Genomic DNA, 18,980 nt, shown 5'->3' on the forward strand with positions numbered 1-18,980 from the left:
GAAAGGGGCACTGGTATTTATTGAAATCCTTCTATATGCCAGGCATTTGGCTTACTTATACCTTATCAAACTATAAATAGACTTTAGCTAGCTTTAGTTAGCAAAGCTTGTCTTGTCTCCAGCCATGAGGCGTGGACCACTTGAGACTCAGGACTCTAGATGGAGGACCTGAAAATACAACTTAAAGTGGCCTCACACCTCAGCCCTAATCTCAGAATTTCTCTCACCATATTTTTAATATGCTGTGGGGATTCTCGAGATACAGGTATAATTTTTTTCTCAGAGCGTGACATCAGTGCTTTGAAGAAGATAAGTCTCACCTCTTGCTGAGGTGTGTTGTACCTTGCCCTGGGGCAGCAGCCTGCAGTTAAGACAAGGCAGAACATGCCCAGAGCTTGGCTTCTTGTGGTATCTTATTTCAAACTAGAAACTCTGTAGGCAGCCTGTCAAAAGAGAGCACCATTCCTTATGGAGCCTAAATCTCCGTGGGGAGCATCACTTGAAGCAGAAAGAAGCATCTCTGAGTAGCCTGTCCAGGGGTTCACATGGCACAACACAAGGAACGTGATTCACGGTATACAGTGTGGCTGGCACCCCCTCCATGATCGTGATGTCCTCTGGGATTGTCCTAAGGTCCCAAAGCTGCCGTCAGCCTCCCATGATCAGTCATCCACGTTGTCCGACTACCCATAGTGTATATTAGATGCTGCAGATAGACTTTTCTTTAAATACACACACACACACACACACGTCCAGATTACAGTGCCTGTCCTCAAGAGTCTTACTCAGGAGAGAAAACAGGACAGCTTAATAGGAGAAAGATATTGCGAAGCATAAACAGATCAGATTTATGGATGTCATGAACTTCAGAAGGAATACATTCTCAGATGACAAATTGAGGATCCAAAGAGAACTTGATAGGCTACAATGAAAGAAGTAAATAATTACATGAACTCAAATATGAATAAATGTAAAATCCTACTTTATCCAGAAAGTCAGCTGCACACAGCAAGTAGCATAATACTAAAAATAGGGTTTTTTTAATAGCATGGGGAGACCTCAGTGAAGGAAGGTTATAAAAGGAAATAGTTACTGGAGGGCTTGCTCACAGTTGGGGAAGATATTATTTAGCCACATATGTGAAAACACTTTGGGGATTTGTTGATTAAAAGCTCACAATGTGTCATTAGGGCAAAGTGGTGAACAACAAAATGTATGCTTTTTGGCCCATTCACAGAGGTGTCCAGAACAGAGCGAGGAGGAGCTGTTTGCTCTGCTCTCTGCTGCTCAGTCACACATGGGCACTCCCTCCAGGAGACATTCGTCTCGGTAAAAGTCTTAGTGAAAGAATAAGCAGGATGTTAAGGAGACACTTGAAGTGAGGAACAGTGGAAGGAAGTGGGACCGTTTAGCCTAGAGAAGGTATAACATAGCAGACTTCAAAAAATTGGAGGCCACTCAGGTAGAAGCAGAGTTAGAGGTGTTTGTGGCCCAGAGAACAGGATTAGAAGCACTGGAGGCAGATTTGGGCTTAAAAAGGGAGACATTTCCACTGATGAGAAAAGTCCAGAAGTGGAATGGGTTCCCTATTAGGAAATGAACCCCTTGTAGACTCAAGACCGTAACAGACCTCTCATACAGCATGGTCAGGACTGGAACTTAATAGGGAAAAAAGTCTGTTAAGTATGTAATAATAAAAATTACTTATATGTGTCTTAAACATGAAGGGATGATGCTTTTAAAAGCTTCCCCAGGGTCTTGAATCCTTTCCACCCGACATACTCAAGAAAGGGTTGGATCTCTGGGAGATGTTGTAGCAGAGGTTCTAGGGTGGCTCTGAGTGACTGGTAACTCACTTTCTGGCATCTAAGTGATACAGGTGTTGAGGGCTGCTAATGAGGTCGGAGAAGAGGAGGACGTGTAGGCCTAGCCTGTAGGCGCTGGAGGGGCAACTGGGGATTTGGAAGAGGTTAGTGCCAGGTTACTGTGGAATCCCTCTATGGCCTGAAAGTTCTGTGAAGTGTCAAGGACTACATCTGCCTTATTCTCTCTTGTGTGCCCAAAATGTCTAGCATGTCACATAGCAGGGCCTTAGGAAAAATTGGTGGACAGTGGACTGGTGGGCCAGACAATGACTTCTTGAAAAGACTTTTGGGGGCTTCCCTGGTGGCGCAGTGGTTAAGAATCCGCCTGCCAATGCAGGGGACACGGCTTCAAGCCCTGGTCCAGGAAGATCCCACATGCCACGGAGCAACTAAGCCCGTGCACCACAACTACTGAGCCTGTGCTCTAGAGCCCATGAGCCACAACTACTGAGCTCGCGTGCCACAACGACTGAGCCTGCGTGCCACAACTACTGAAGCCTGCCTGCCTAGAGCCCGTGCTCCACAACAAGAGAAACCACCGCAGTGAGAAGCCTGCGCACCGCAACAAAGAGTAGCTCCCACTCGCCACAACTAGAGAAAGCCCGCGCGCAGCAAGGAAGACCCAACACAGCCAATAAATTAATTTTAAAAAAAGAAAAGAAAGACTTTTTATCAAACTTAAAGGAAGGTGAGAGAATGAATTGATTGCATAAAGGTAAAGGCCTTGTAGGCTGGGTAGGTTCGGGGAATAATCTGTAAAGTCTCAGAGGTGCCAGGGGGGCAAATGGCCCACAGGGGAATATTGAGCAAGGTTGCCTGGGCCTGGAGCTGGGGATTAGGGAATACCAGCAAGAAGGGCCGTGGTGATGTACAGTGGGGAGGGCTTGCACAGGTCATGGAGAGCGCTGAGAGACATTGGGATTTCATCTGGTACTAAGGCTGAGCCCAAGGGGCTTCTCCATCCTGACTTCCTCAGGGCCTATCTGCCTAAAAGGGATAAAGGAGCAGTGTGCCCAGTCTCTACAAAGAGCTTTTCTTCTCCCCGAGCTGCCTCTTCCTCCTCTCTTGAAGGAGGAGAAGAGGAATGAGAACTCTGCCCTTTTGAGTGCTGCAGGTAATGGGGGCAGCGGGGAGGGCGTATTTCTCTCTTGGGAGTCTTTGATGCACCTGCTCTGAATGTGCCCCACCCCCCTCCCGCTGAATCCTCAGGGTCTAGAACGGGCCCTAGTGCACACAGTAAACACCTAGTAAATATTTGTTGAATTGAATGCTGACTGGATGTGTTGAATGCTGCAGGTCTCAGCATTCTTCCACACACATAAGATAAATAAAAGTAGGAACAGATCGGGTGAAGGAGTCTGCACACGAACCTAAGGGGCGGCCCCTGATCCTGGCTGTCTGGAAGGCAAATAAGAAAGTGGCTCAGAGCGACCAGAGCACAAGAGACAGTGCTCCTGGCCCAAAACTAAGCGGCAGTGTAGAAACAGACTGCATGTGGATATTTGCAGACTGAGACAGACTCAGGCCTTTCCTCCCCAGGGGCTGAGCTTGTAGCCTCCCCTGCTGGTTAGTGAGTGAGGGCCCCAGTGCCTGTGCTCCAGGTTTCAGAGCAGCTGAAGCCAGCCAGACCTGAAAGGCTTGTGTTGGCAGTGCCAGTATCCGCCCAGCCCCTGCCAGTGCGGGTGGCTGCTCTCAGAGCCTCTGCAGGGGAAGCAGATTGGACCGCAGCCTGAGCTACTGCTGCCTATAGCTTGCTCTCTACGACGCCCTCACTGTTGAGAATGCACCTTGCTCTTGCAGCCGGAGCTTAGAGCTCCAGAAAAAAATAGTTTCTTTCCATGAGGGAACAGTTCAAGAAGAGCCAGCTGCCCTCTGCCCAGGAGAGCCAAGACTCCTCTCTGCCTTTGTTTAGAATGTCCAAGCTTAGGAAATTCAGGTGGGTAGAAAATACCACCTGAGAGCATGAAGAGGATTTTCTCATCATTTCTCTTGTATTGAAAGACCTGGAGCAAGGATCCAGCTGGTCTCATTTAAGGAGGATACCATTAACAAAGGCAGAGTCGCCACCCACACCCCAGTGTGAAGAGGCGAGATGGGCAAGGTGGTTGTGATGTTCACCGCAGGACCTTATTTCTGATGTGTGCATTAGTGCCGTGCTTGTCCTACAGCCCATGCCCTAGGGGCCCCTCTGGAGTCCTGCAGAATGCACGCATGCCCATGGTTAGGTCCAGGAATCTTTGTAGAGAATAGGAAGGGGGCAGCTGCAGAGAGGCCGGGGCTTCCCTCCACCAGCTGGCTTGTCCAGCAACCTGGATCCAACACCTTAGCTCAAAATAAACTATTTCAGCAGCTTCAACAGCCAGTTGAGCATTCCAGGACTTTTCCCCTCAGCCCTAGGCTGTGTGCCTGCCCCATGCTTCCTTCCTTACCTCTGAGCCTGGCTTCCACACACTCAGTGGTGTCAGGCAGAGTTCCCCTCCTGTCTCTGAGCAGAGTGAGGCAGCGAAGAAGAAAAAACATAATAGCCACTCATTTACTTAGCACTTTCTGAGCCCAGACACCTTGCTAAATATATGATATGCATTATCTCTTTTAAACAACTTGAGCCAAGGCTCAGAGACATTAAGTAACTTACCTGAGGACACACAGCTAGGAAGTGGCAGTTAACTCTTGAACTTAGATCTCTGACTAGGAAGCCCAAGCTCTTGACTGACCCCCTGTATTGCCTCAGCTTGCCTCTTCCCAGAATGGACCTGTTTTTCCCTCTGTACTTACCTTCTCACCACCAGTGTGTGCTCCACATCTCCTCTGTTCTCTCAACTCTCCTTCCAGTGTGAACGTAATCTCCCTCTCAGTGCCCCTACCCTTTGGAATCTTCAATAAAAATAATGGAGACGCCTCTCCCCCACCCCCACCAAACCTTCCCACCTAACCATTTGCCAGTTCTCAACCCCCCCTCTAGGACACTTAAGGCCAGTGCGTGCGCACGTGCGCGCACACACATGGTGGGGGGAGGTATGGGTGGGGCTAGCAGGCTGCCATCCACTCTGAACAGGCATCTGTGCGTTGCCAGCTGATTGGTAACAGCCCACACTGCCTCCGCTAAGAAGAAAACAGCTGTTGGGACCAGACACGTGGAATGGTATAGCTACTGCGGGGTGGGTGGCCAATGATGTTAGCGTTTCATCTTGTGACCCACTGACCCCTCAACTGGCACTAGGACTAGGGATGGCTGAGTCTGGACATTGGGATCAAAAGTGACTGAGGGCAAGGCTGTGCTTAGCTGCCTTGCGAAGAAATGCAGTCCTGCTGCTGCAGGGACAGGGAACAAGTGACCCGCTGAGTGGATGCCCTTGGACAGGATACCCGGGGCTTGTCAGGATGTGTCTGGCACAAGGATCCATGCCTTTTCTCCTTGTCCACTTTGTCATTCAGTGCCTGCCAGGTTCTTCCTTTCTCTCCCCTCTGACCTGTGATCCTCTCAACAAATCAGTACCAGTCATCCTGATTCATCTAGGCTGGGAGTGCCTGTCTCCCCATCATAAGCTACTGCCTCTGTCTTCAGAGTGAATGTGCATCCTCGTGGCCAGCTTCCCTCCTGCCTGGAAGCCCCTCCTCCAGGAATGTGAATAAACTGTTTCCTCTGTCCTCCAGCTCCAGAGGATTCCCTGTGTCTGAACTTTCATTGGCAGACCTCTTCTCAGGCTGACCCACCCTTGGCCACTACAGAATCGTCCTACCCACCCTTCAGTCTCCTGTGAAGGCGAGTTGTGTATAACTAGAGGTTCTCAGTTTGTGAAAACACTTTAGTCTGAGTTCAGTTTTCTTGTAGCCAATCCTGTAGGCTGGGCTCATTAGCGATGGTAATTAACCCATTGCTAATTGACCTCAGAAGCCAGCCAAGCAGCCTGTATTTTACCAGGATTGGTAATGGATTTATAGGCTATTTTAAGATTTTTTTTTTTTTTTTTTTTTTTTTTCGGTACACGGGCCTCTCACTTTTGTGGCCTCTCCCGTTGCGGAGCACGGGGCTCTGGACACGCAGGCTCAGCGGCCATGGCTCACGGGCCCAGCCACTCCACGGCATGTGGGATCTTCCCGGACCGGGGCACGAACCCGTGTCCCCTGCATCGGCAGGCGGACTCTCAACCACTGCGCCACCAGGGAAGCCCATATTTTAAGATTTCTTAATAATTTCAGCAAGACTTCACTTTTCTGTCTGCATCTTATTTGCTCTAAGGATATTCTGTAAAATTAACAAGCTATAAAGTTTGATTGAAGGTTTCAACAAATGTGAGAATAATTGGCACCATTTAGAGAAACAAGAAAAACAACCTGTAAACTGGAGTTTGTAGGGGAAAAACCCGTGTGATTTTTCTCTGTAACCAGAGGAGCAGTAGCAAGCAGGACTTTTTTTTTTTCTTTTTTTGTTTTTTTTGCGGTACGCGGGCCTCTCACTGCTGTGGCCTGTCCCGTTGCGGAGCACAGGCTCCGGACGCACAGGCTCAGCTGCCATGGCTCACGGGCCCAGCTGCCCCGCGGCACGTGGGATCTTCCTGGACCGGGGCACGAACCCGTGTCCCCTGCATAGGCAGGCGGGCTCTCAACCACTGCGCCACCAGGGAAGCCCAAGCAGGACTTTTTAAACCAGAAAATAATCGAACTGGCTGATAGCGCAGATTTAAATTCTGACTCCCCCAAACCAAAAGTTCAGAAAAAGAAATTCTGCAAAATCTAACCAGTCACTGTAGTGTTTGTGCCTTCCAGGAGGCCTGTTTGAATAGGGACCCAATAAAGATGGAGTGAGTCCGTCGTTCCCTGGAGCTTGCATCCAGAGACCTGCTTCATCTCTCTGACCCCTCCTCCTGTTCCCTGGCTGGATCAGGGCTCTTCTCCCTTCCCCATGGCTAGTGTTAAGTCTTGCCACTTAACATCCGTCTATGGTACCTGGTGCTCAGTTCCTTTTCTCTCTCTCTCCCTCCGCCACCTTCCATAGGACTGCTTGGACCTCTTTTTCTGTTCCTTCCTAGGCATTTCTGCCTAGGCTGGGCTGGTCTTCTGCCGAGTGGCTGTGGAAAGTCACCAGTTTTCAGAAAACAACATTCTTTTCTCATCCACCGGCCCACCTAAGATACCCCAGACTGCCTTCCCTCTTCTCTCCTGCCCTAGAGGTTTCTTCCTGCTTTCCTCAGGACCTAACCTTCCTCTGAGTGCCAGCCTCTGCTTACCATGGGCATGCTCACTTTCTCTCTCTCTAAGGAACTGAGCCTGCGACAGGCCAGGCTCGCACATCGCCTCGCCACATCTCACTTTCAGTTTTCCTTTCTGCTTGGTTCTTTGCGTGTGGACCTGATCTGGGTGGTAGCTGGAGCCCTGAAGCTAGAGGTTTCAGTTCCCGACAATGGGGCACACTGCCTCAGATGGTCTTCAGGGGGAGGGAGAGGGGCTTTCTCTGGGCGCCTTTCTTTCAGCCCTTCCCTGACCCACAGCCCCAGTCTTCTTTCAGAGCCGACTGGGCCATCAACTTTGCAGCTCCCAATGGTCTACACAGTGAGTCTCTCCAGAAGGACCGTGACTGCCCCTGAGAAGGTGCCGGGTCTCAGGTTACCCAGGTGTTCCCTGGCCAGCAGCCCTTTTACTCAGCTCTAGCCCCTGTCCAGCCCCACCTGTTAACAGCCCAGGAAGGAAGCCTCTGCAGCCCAGATCCTTCTCCTCTAGAGAATCTAGAATTTGCCCAGAGCTACAATGTACATACCACTTACATTCTCTGTTTTTCATTGATATAGAATGGAAAAATGTACTCATGAGCAGAGCTATTGTGGGGATTATGTCATAGACTTCATCTGGACTCCTTCCTCTCCGAGCCGGGAGCCTAGCTTTAACCCCTCTCCTACCAGGAAGTCCTCCTTGGCCAGACAGAGATCATCTTGGAGTTGGCTCTCTGTGAATGGTTTAAAGGGCATCTTCCTTCGTGATATCCCTTATTAACCATATTCAACTGGGTTTTTTCCCCCCAACTCAAGTGCTGGAGGCTTTGTCTAGGAGGAATCCACCCCGCTGGGCTGATTCCTCCCACCTGAGAGCAGAATGCTTCAGCAGACAGGGCAGCAGGCTGGAGACCGAGGGTTTCTCTGTGCCCCGGAGAAGCCCTAGACTTTCTGCCCCTCAGTCCCTGCATCTCCTCAGTAGCTCAAACCCCATTCCTCACTCCACTGTGCACTTTGAAACCTAAGGAGACCGTACAACATCGGCTGTCCTCCCTGCTAGTTGGATTGCAAAGGCGAGGACACTCTTCCAAAAGGCTAGGTGACTTTTCTCTCCAAACATGTGGAATTCTTTTCTACACCCCACTCAGAGACCCCACTGGATCAAAGCCCTTTTGAGAATCATCCAGGAGTTCCTTTGCCCTCAGGGAAGAACTGATGGCCATAGCAGACAAAATCCCCCGGAAATCAGGTTCCTTCCAAACAGAGTGAAAACTAAAATAGGGGGCAGGGGCCTGGGGAGGGAGGTGGCACTCCTTTTTGTTTTGGTGTCCACGTGAATAACAGCTCCCCCTGATCCTCTGAGGATGTGCCGCAGGCAGGCTCAGGATGTCTGCATCCCTGGGTCCTGCTGTGCCCTGGAAATCCCCGTCTCCAGGAGACCCACGTCCACACATGTGGCCTTTCTCCCCCTTTCTTCCTGAGCCACTCAGCATGCCATCCAGCCCATGCCCTAACAGCAGGAATTCTGCCCGCCTGTCAGCACACACACCCATGGGCACACTCTCCTCTCCTGGGCAGATTTCTGCAGCACACTCAGCAGGAGTGCCAGCATACCTCTCACCATCCAGGTGATGCCAAGGACCACTGTAAGGTTTTCCTCTGTCCTCCTCTCACCCCTTAACCCCCACCTCCTCTCCATTCAATGACAGCAGCCTCACACCGAAAAGGAAAGTCCTGGACCCATTACATAATTCTCCATAGTGCAAGCAGTAACTGGGGCATAAGGTCAGAGGTCATAGTGGGGTCAGGTGGCTGACACACACTGTAACGACAAGGTGGTTAAAATTAGACCACTGAGAGGAAACTGGCAGTCTTGTGGAAATGCAGAAGTTTCCTCTGCAAGTGAGAGGCTGGGGATGCAGGGAGGCCACTGTGCGTGCTGCCTGCCAGGCTATTACTCATTTCAGCTCTGTTCTTTAATGCCTTTTAGCCCCTGCTTCTGTATTTCTAGCCTTCCTCATCACATGTTTGCATACACGCGATGGAACCCATGGTTACCTGCCCTGGCCCAACAAGCGCTTCTTTCCTCCTTTTAAGCACAGGACTGGGCACCTCAAGCTCAAGACAGCTGTCCTTTCCTAAGCCTTTTCTGGGTAGATGAGCACCTTTTGATTTAGCCTCTCAGGTGGTCGAGGTACTTAGCCTGCGATTCAGGCCTCAGTTGTTATCAAGGCCATTGGTGGGGCAAGGGGCAGGGGTCCACTCCGAGGTTGGGAGAGGTGGCAGAGGACGGAGTCAGGGAGCGCAGGGTTGACAGTTGTGTGCTGAACATTCCCTGGCCAGCCAGCTGCCAGAGGGGAGCTCATTTCCACATCTCCTGGAGGACTTGGGTCGCACCTGCCTCAGCTGCTCCCTCTGGTACCCAGCCGAGCTTTCCTGTGCCTGTCAGCCCTTACTGTAAACTCCCGGGTGCCCTGCTTGGGAAGTATGAGATGTAGCCTCTGCCACCAGTGGAGTTATTACCCAGGCGAGGGATAATAAATGCACCTGTGAAACAAAGAGCAAGCAGTCAAAGACAGTCTCCAAGTTAGTTACTTTACTGTGTGATACAGCCAGGGACGTCCCTGTCATGTGACAGGATGGGAAGCATGGGGTTTTGGGGGGGGGGCAGGGGCTAGAGTCAGTGATGATGGAGGGGCTGCCACCCTGTGACATATCTGGCCACTGAAGTGTTTCCCTATGGGAATGGCCTTCACCACTTGTGAGCTCCAGATCAAATGGGCCCCTCTTCTCCCTTGGTGAGCGCCCTCCCAGAAGGGAGGAGAGGACCCCAGAGGCCGGGGATGAAGAGTAGGGCATGAGAAGGTGCAAAGCAGGTGGGTTTGCAGGTCTCGCAGGAGAAGGACCCCAGACAGGGTGACTATGGAAACTTTCTCTGAGCCACTTACAAATTTGATGATTGCTCAAGATACTGAATTTCATTTCAACTAAATCAGCCCCAGCTTCTCTGACAGCACTGGCTTATGTGCTGACGTGGCCACATGGGAGCAGGATGGCCTAAACCCCTGGAGGAGCAGACCTTGGTGAAACACCCACACACACACACACCTGCTTTGCCTGTCTCCCTTCTCCTGACAATAATTTCCTGCCGGACCCCAGTCTCTTCAGCGTAAGAAGCTCTTAGGTGGGGCAGGAACCTGTCAGGGGAAACCCAGAATGACCTGAGTGAAATGAACCAGCCCAGAAAGCACTCATCATTCATTTCACACTCAGGCTGGAAGTTCTCCTCTTGGGGGTCTGGCAAGAGGGGAGCTGGGAGAAGAATGGAGAGCGGCAGTGAGGGTACCAGAGAGCTATGTTCTGTGACAGCCAATAGTTTACATGCCACCCTTTCTTCTATCAGCTAGATACCAAACCTGGAAGACTTTTAATTTATTCTTTTTTCAGATCAGGACTTGAGCAAAAGAAAGGCAAAACCCCAGAGGACACCTGTCATTGGCCCTGGGGTTGTCTGCTCCCCCAGAGGTGACCTAAGGGGAGATGGTGCTGTCTTCCTTCAGAGGGTCTTGGCCCTCCTCACCTCACACGCACGCACTCCCGCTCACTCTCTCCGCCTTCCCTGCCCAGTGGACACATTGCTCGTGTGCCCCTCAGCCAACAAACAAAGTCTCTCATCTTCCCTTTCAGAAAATGCTGTTTTTCTTCTCCCTCTCGCCCTGTAGGTTATTGCAGCCGACTGCAAAAGGGTCACAGTGCTGAAGTATTTTCTGGAAGCCCTTTGTGGACAAGAAGAGCCTCTGCTGGCATTCAAGGGTGGAAAATATGTGTCAGTGGCACCCGTCCCAGACACCATGGGAAAGGAAATGGGAAGCCAAGAGGGAAAACAACTGGAAGATGAGGTACAATGCGGGAAGAGCCCGCTGTGGCCGAAGGAAGGCTCCCCCATCCCCCCAGCGCTGCTCTGCCCGGGCTTCAGCCTCTACCCCTGGTTATTTATAACCACTCAGAGCGGTGGCGATGTTGACGTGACCAGCCAGCTTCTCAAGAGTGCACTCTGCTGGTGCCCCTTCCTGCCAGTCCCACCCCGGTGCCCCCATCTCGCTCTGCTACGAGTTCCAGATGCTTCTTTTTAATGTTGCAGTGGAGGAGAAGGGAGGGAAAGAAAGAGTTTAATAATGTGCAGCTCTGGAGGCTTAGGAAAGGGAGCTGGGGGGGGAATGTTAGGGTTCAGGCCGAGGATCAAGTTTATGGATGTGTGGAGCTCAGTGCAGCACAGGCCTGAACTGCAGCCTCCAGCACACGTACAGGAAGAGCTGACATTGCTGGCCCCGTGTGGAAAATCACCCCCTCCCTGGCCTACCCTCCCTCCGTTGCTCCCTCCCACCCTCCCTCCTGCACATCCTGATGTGATTAAGGAATTCTCCTCTTGTTTGTTTGCCCTTGGTTGTTCCTGTAGCCCTTGCTTCACTCCAGACTGCATGTGTGTGTGTGTGTGTGTGTGTGTGCGTGTGCGTGCACACGCGCGCGCGCTCGTGCCAGCCTGAGTGCCCACCCCTGCCAAACCCCACTGACATTTGCCTTGCCTTACATGTATGTATCTTTCTGGGGGTGATTGTTACTGTGGTTCTGTGCACAGTGGGTTTGTGTGTCAGTTTAAGTTGAACACTGCTGCCAGCTTCCCTGCTGTCTGTGGGTTCTGAGCAAATGTGAGTGTGGACGGTGTCGGTGCCTGCGTGCGTTTACTGTGCTTACTGTTGCTGCCAGCTGCCCTGCTATGTGTCTGGGTGTGGGTGTCTGGGTGTGTATGCACACATAGCTCACTTTGCCTGATGGTTGACTCTTTCCTTCTTTTTGCCCCACAGTATTATAGACAGAGGGGACTTAGGTGGGAAAGAACATGGGACTCAAGGAAGGGACGCAAGCGTCTGTAGCCAGAGGCCAGGTCACCCGTAGGCCAGCACAGTCATTTGGCCTGCAGCAGTCTCAAGCGCCTGGTGGAGCAGGGTGGGGTGTGGGGATGAAATCAGCAGCAGGCCAGGGAAGCCAGATGTCAGCTGGAAGCTGTCGTTGGTGATCTGAAGCAGTGATAGAGTGGCCACCTTTGGTTCAGAGTCTTCAGAGCAGCAAAATCTTGGACGGGCTTCATTAAAATAGCTGGAGAACCCCACCCCACCCCTGATGACACAGGATAGAGGTGGTTCCAGGGATAAAGCTGAGCCCATGATTCCAGACTCTCCAGATGAAACCTGGGCAGGGAGTAACGGGAAAGAATGAGCTGTCAGTATGGGAGGAGACAGTGTGGTTGCTAAAGCCATCGAGGTGTCCAGGCTTCAGGCAGGACAGCACAGTGCCACCCAAGCCCTGGGCAGCGTGTAGGGAAGCGTGGGTCGGGTAGCGCCCTGGTCAGCTCTCTCACCCGCGCTTCAAGGCTGAGGCGGGTGGTAGAAGGTGAGCAAGCTGGCTCTCCAGGGTTGCTGCAAGAGATGTCCCCTGGCCCGAGGAGCCTGCAGGACCAAATCCAGGGAAGCAGGCAATGCCCAGAGGGAGGGGCTCCTCCACTCTCACAAGGAACAGACCAGCTCTCGGTCCCAGATCTTGGCTGCACCACGCTCTCTCCCTCCTTCTTAGGCTTATTGACCAGACAAAGGTTGTGACCCATGCCATGCTGCCCACTTCTTCCTTTTCCCACGAGCCTCCTGGGTTCCGTTATGTTAGTGGCCCCTGGGAAACCCTACTTACCCTGGTCTGTGTAATTTCACAACCCTGCACTTCCTCGTTTGCTATGAGAGCTGAGCCAACCTCAGACAAGCCTCGCTGACCCTCTTTTGACCTCAGTCAGGCTCAGTCCAAGCCCCATGATAACCCCGTGTATCCCTGGTCAGAGCAGGCAGGGGCAGTGTCCCCCACAGACCAGCCAGGGACCCTACTCCACTCACTCTGGTCCAGGTTAACCCCACGAACAGGAAGTAAATGTGCAGAGAGAGTCTTCCTCCTTCCCACGGCCTGGGCCTCTCTGGAAGTGGGCCCTGTGACACAAGAGCCCGCATGTTGTCAGAGGAGTGGTGACTGCAGACAGCATCCCAGACCCCTGAGACCTCTTAGGAATAGTGGTAGTTCTGGCACCATCCCGAGATCTCATCTTCTCCTAACTGCAAGACTGAGTCCCTTAAGCTGATTGGGAGAGGAAAGGGGAGCTGTTTCTTCAGACATCATTCTTCATGAGCAGAACAGAATCCATTTCCTTAAGGATGCTGCCAGAACACCTTTCTTTCCACCCCTAGATTCTACTCCTAAGACAAAGCATCACCTACCCACTCACACACTCTTGCTAACCACTTTCTGAAAAGAGAGTCCTTCAGAATATCATTGATATGGACAGTTAGAGGAGAGAGAGTCTGTATGGAACAGGGTCCCTGTGAGTCTGTGGGAGGCCTGGCGAAGGGCTGGGTCTGAGCTTACCCTCTAGATCCAGGACCGCACCTAGGCTGCTTGGTATTATTGGCAGGAGCACAGACTTTGGAATCAGACTCACTAAGGTTTGAATCCCTGCTCTGCCACTTGCTAGCTTCGTGACCTTGAGCAAATTGTTTAACTCTCTAGACCTCAGTTTGTTCATTTATAAAATAGAGATGATGATAGCATCTATGTACAGGCTATTGTATTAAATGAGTTAATGCATGAAAAATGCTTGGCCTGGTACCTGGCCTCATAATAAGCGCTCAGTGAATGGTAGCCGTTATTGTCATAATCATTGTCATTGTTATCATCCAGTTATCATTCAGACCCAGGAATCTTCTCCTACTAAGTCACCCCCTACTACCCGTGCTAACCCTGTCCCTCAAAGGAAGCTCTCTTGGGTAGCTGCATGTTCTCTACTGACCAAGGCCAAAAGGGAGAGAGTGAGAAATGGAGCCTGGGACCACCCGGGGAGTAGTGGCTTCTAAGAGCTGAGGCTGCAAGCAGGGAGGTGCCACCCCTGGGGAAGGCTCCACCAGCCTGACAGGAGACTCCTTAAGCTAACCAACCATCTCCCAGTCTGTGCAGGCCCCCAGAGGGCAGCTGAGCAAGGTCATGGCGTGTGAATCCCTATCATGGGGCACCCAGCCCGCACACCGCCAGGCTGTGGTCTTAAAAAGAAACCAGGGCAAGGTCTGCTGAACTTCAGTGTCTGCTCCCTGATGCCGTCTGGGGCAAGGGAGCTTCCGTGCCGAACTCCCAGTGTTGGCCAGAATGATTCCTATCCGATCGCTAGCATGAATTAGACTTCAATTGGGTGGTTTAACTTTCTGTGTTGTTTTTCCCTTTGGTGAATTTCAAAATGAAAATGGGCCCAAAGTTTGACATTTTGAGTGTGTGCAAAGAAGGAAGGGCTGTGAGTATAGGCATGGAAGTAGATAGGGTGTGGATCTGTGCGTCTGTAAGAGGAGGGCCCTGGAGCGCAAAGGGGAGCAGTTGCCAGGGGAGAAGGATGACAGCTTCCCCCGACCTGCCTCTGCCTGAGCTGGGGCAAGCGCACACCTTGGGGCGCTGTGTGTGGAATGGTCCAGATAGGCCTGGATTGGGATGCAGGAGGGACGGGAGGGTGGGTCTGGTCTGTGCTGTGGGCTCACAGTCTCCTCTCTCCCCTGGCCTGCACCACCGGCAAAGGAAGAGGACGTGGTGATTGAAGACTTTGAGGAAGATTCGGAGGCTGAAGGCAGCGGGGGCGAGGATGACATCAGGGAGCTTCGGGCCAAGAAGCTGGCTCTGGCCAGGAAGATAGCGGAGCAGCAGCGTCGCCAAGAGAAGATCCAGGTGGGGCCTGCCTGGGGAGGGTGGTTCCCGCGTGGCTGGTGGTCTGTATAGGGCATGAGGGAGATGGGAGTAGGGATGAGCAGGATCCTCTCACTCAGGAAGTCTTGCAGTGTCCGGACTGGTTCCACCACCTGTTTTCCTCCTCTGCCACTAAATTCTGGTTTGGTGCCTGGAGTCTCCCTCCTCCTGGGCTGCAAGCAGGGCCAGGTTCTTCTCAGAATCTGCTGAAAACTTCTCCCCCAGTGATGATCTATGAACACACACCACACATGCCTAACCTTTCACACAGTTTCAGGGGTTTCAGAGTTCCCCTGAACGTTGTCCAGATGCTCTCGGAAAAGCCGTGGATTCTCTGTTGAGAACACCTCTTCTCAGGGGGAGATGGTGTCATGGCCACAGTATGCTTGTCTGGATTCCCACCGTAGTGGCCGAGCCCCTCTGGACAGCACACTCTAAACCCTAGGGAGAAACTACTCGATCGCCACGTAAGGATTCCCGCACCGTCAGCCCTCTCGTGGACCCGTACCTTCACTTCTAACAGGCTGTTCTTTATGGCTCTCCCAGGTCTGACTCTTGCACTGTAAGCTCACTTCTTCTCATCTAGGGCACGGGGCAGACGGGGAAGAGCCGGCCATGCTCCCTGCTTTAAGACTAACTGCGTACGTGGGGAAGCGTCAGTCGTCTTTAGGAATGTCTGTTTTCAGCCCTCTCTTCAGCCGCCTCTGGCCTTTGGCGTGGAGCGTAGTGCCTGTGGTCAGGCCGACCTGATCAGGCTGGGCTCCGCCACTTACTAGCCTTGTGACTTTGGGCACATTGTTTAACTTCTCCCAACCTGTTTCCTCATCTGCAGAGTGAAACTGGTGACAGCACCTACCACCTGGAATGGCTGTGAGGCCCACAGGAGCCAGTGCACGTAAAGCACCCAGCGTAGTGCATGGCACACCGTGATCTGATAGCAGTCTGACCGCTTATCAGACAGAGTCCTGCCCTGGGAAGGGGAATGGATACCAGTTGGGACCCATGGTCCTTTAGACGTGTGCATATGAGTCTACCGGTTGGAATTAAGCCTCTGCCAGCATCACTGCTGTGGTGGCGTGGCTGCCTTCTCCACCTTTGCGCAGTCTGTGTGAACCTCTGTCGTGGCCCTCGAAGCTTCGTCTGCAAGCTGTCTTTCTTCCTGTCCGGTAGCTCTTTTCTTCCTCACCATCAGTCTTCCCAAAAGTTTTGTCCATACTACCACCTCCATTTCTTGACTCTCAGCCCAGCAGTTATAGAGGCGATTGCATCAGAGGTCACCAGGTACCTTTGTCGGGTCTTCTTCACACTTGACTTCCCTGTAGCTTTGGACCCCAAAGCCGCCTCCCTCCAGCCTCACTTCAGCACACGAGGACCTTCGTCTCCTCTCTGTCTGGTGACCACACCACCCTCCTGGGCTTCCTCACCACCATTCGTTACTTGGTCTCCTCCTCCCTTTCTCTTACTTCTTAGTTTCAGCACATGGAGTTGGCCCTCAGCAAGTATTTTCATTCAGTGAGTTCATAGGTGGTAGCAACGAGAGCATGATCTTAAGTTCCTCACAGGCTTTTAACCCCTCGTGCCTGATTTCTTATCAGATCCTATCTGCTCACTCATTTATTCCCCGCACTCTTCTCCATCCCCATTGCCACTACTGCTGTTCTAGTCCAGGTACTCACTGGATTGTAGCCAGCAACCCTGCATTGCACAAGTCCGGGGGTCCCCTTTCCCTTGTAGTCTGTGAATGCAGCTCCTGGAGTTGTGTGGTACATGGTCTGCATGCCAGGCTCCCTGCCTGCAGCGCATCTTATGTGGTTTCATCGTTCTCTTCCCAGAAGAGCCACTCCCCTGCTCAGGAGCCACCAGTGCCTTTGCGGCTGACAAAGTCGAATTCCTTACTATGGCATCTAGGGCTTTCTCGTCTGTTCCCAGTCTATTTTCCCAACCTCTTCTCCCGTCCCCCATGAGCCCTCACGAGCTATATGATATTGGGCAAATCATTTAACTTCCCCGAGCCTGTTTCCTCATCTGTCAGATGAAGGTGGTAACAGCAACTCCCTCAGAAAGACAGTGCACGCAAAGTGCCTGTCCAGACACTCCAGCCCTCCTGCCTGGACAGCACTAACCCTCCTTTCTACCCACTGTCCCCAGACAGCTCTGCCCTTTCCCACTCTCACGTCTTCGTTCCTGCTGTTTGCTCAAGCCCGAGTACCCTTTTTCTGCTCCACATTTCCTGTTACCTGTTGAAATTCTATTCTTCCTTCAGTCCCCAGATGAAACCCCATCTCCCCAGTGAAGCCTCCCCGGATTCCCCCTAGGAGGAATTCGTCTCTCTGCTCAGTGTTCCTGTAGCACTGATTTATACCTCATTTGTGAAACGTATATCACGTCTCAAATTACACTTATTTCTGGACTTGTTCCCCCGCCATACTGTGAACTCCTTGGAATCAGGGACCGTGTCTTCCGCTCAATTTAGTAAATGGTGGTGAGCGCCTACCAGGCTGGTGGTGAGGGGACACGGGAGCGAACCAAGAAAGTCCTGTCCCAGAGTGTCCACTGGCGTGGAGAAGTCAGTGATTTGAAGTGTGAGCGAGCCTTGTGACCAAAGGGAAGTGCAAGATGCTGTGGGAGCATGCACCAAGGGGACATGGCCTTGTCTCAGGCAGCGGGTTCAGCCCAGCCTCTCCAGCGACAAGCGGTACCTGACAGAGGCCTTGTATGAGACTTGACTTCCGGTGCCCGCAGCTCCCCGGAAGCCGGTTCTCCCTGTCAGCTCCCTTGGAGCAGGCTGCTCAGGCCAGGCAGCGATGGCCTGCTGCAGGCCGTCCGGGCTGGGGTTGCTGTGGCCCCTTTAAGAACAGGCCCCACGTGCAGCACTGCTGGCGGCCCTGCCTCCTGTCAGCCTTCTTCCTCCAGCCTCACAGCCACAGGAGGATTTCTCAGCAGAGAAGAACCCCCCTCCCTTCTCCCCGCCCCCTGTTTAATGCCCGGGGCCCTTCACTTCCATAATTCTTCATTTTCCAGCCTTGAACGTAAGCCAGACACATCTGTCTGGCCATATGCGTGAACCCTGGAGTCTGTGCCGAGGTGGCTGTAAAACAGGGCCGGTGAAGGCCCTTCTGGGAGAGCACACACATGTGTGTGCCCTCGGGCCATTGGCTCCCTGCCCAGAACCACGGGGCTGCAGGGCTCCAAACCCATGTTAACCTCTTCTTATTTTCCCTCTTTTTGTTTAATTTAAGGGGGGAAAATCCCAAGGAAAAGGTATAAATTGTCCTGGGAGTGGGGGAGAGGCTCCTAGCTGGAGAGGCCATTATTGTTGGCAGGTACCTGGGTCACACTAATACAATAAGGAAGAGAGGAGCATCGGGTGAATTAAGATCGGAGAGATGGGCTGTAAATTACTCTGCTCCGAACTCCATCAGTCTCCAGGGGTGTTAACCGAGAGGTGTAAGGCAAGTCCCCAGCTCCCAGCGCCTTTTACAGATGCAGCAAAACAGGAACCACACATGTTTGGGGAAGGGGATGTGAAGGTGGGGTTGAAAAGAATCCTCCTGGCCCCCATGCTGGCTGTAAAGTCCAAATGAGATCTGGGGCCCTAGCCACACCCCCACTTCCCTGCTCCCACCGAGACCCCCGGGCCTAAGCTCATCTGTGGGATGGGGGAGGTGAGGCCTGGCCTCCCTCCGCAGCCTGTCCCTCCCTGCTTCCGGTGTTGCACAGAGGCTGGTGAGTGGGGCCGACTGGAGGTCAGAAAAGGGGTGTGGGCAGCTCTCAGGACCTGTGCAGCTGGAGCCTCGGCACCCGGGCAGGCCTCGGATGCTGGGGGCCAAGTCCGCCCACCCAGGGCTTCGAGGCCGCACTCTCCGGCTCAGCCCAGGCTTTGCCTGTTGCCTGAGACAGCTCTTCACCTCGTGCTGGTTGAGCCCACCTTGCTGCTTTCCTCCCGAGCTCTTTCCGTTCCCATTCTTGAGAGGCGTCCAGAGACCAGAGCAGGGTACACGGTTTGCCTGGGATACTGGTCAGGAGTGTTTCTTTCCTAACCGGGCCCTCAGGGCAGAGCAGTCGCTGACCGTCCTCCTCTGGGCTTGAGGCGTGG

The 18,980-nt window shown here is 52.6% G+C and overlaps 1 protein-coding gene across 2 annotated transcripts in view; it reads left to right on the plus strand.

The window, feature by feature from the left end:
- SMG6 (SMG6 nonsense mediated mRNA decay factor) overlaps nucleotides 1-18,980 on the plus strand; it is a 233,855-nt gene that overhangs the window by 200,662 nt on the left and 14,213 nt on the right. For both annotated transcript variants that reach the window (XM_089900635.1, XM_022595862.3), the window contains 2 exons: nucleotides 10,795-10,971; nucleotides 14,720-14,866. In XM_089900635.1, the coding sequence (XP_089756761.1) occupies nucleotides 10,795-10,971; nucleotides 14,720-14,866 (324 nt within the window). The remainder of the gene's footprint in view (nucleotides 1-10,794; nucleotides 10,972-14,719; nucleotides 14,867-18,980) is intronic.

The sequence above is a fragment of the Delphinapterus leucas genome, chromosome 19 (genome assembly GCF_059928025.1).
Source record: "Delphinapterus leucas isolate spDelLeu-1000000601 "Yukka" chromosome 19, BTC_Dleu_Yukka2, whole genome shotgun sequence".
Taxonomy (NCBI): Eukaryota; Metazoa; Chordata; class Mammalia; order Artiodactyla; family Monodontidae; genus Delphinapterus; species Delphinapterus leucas.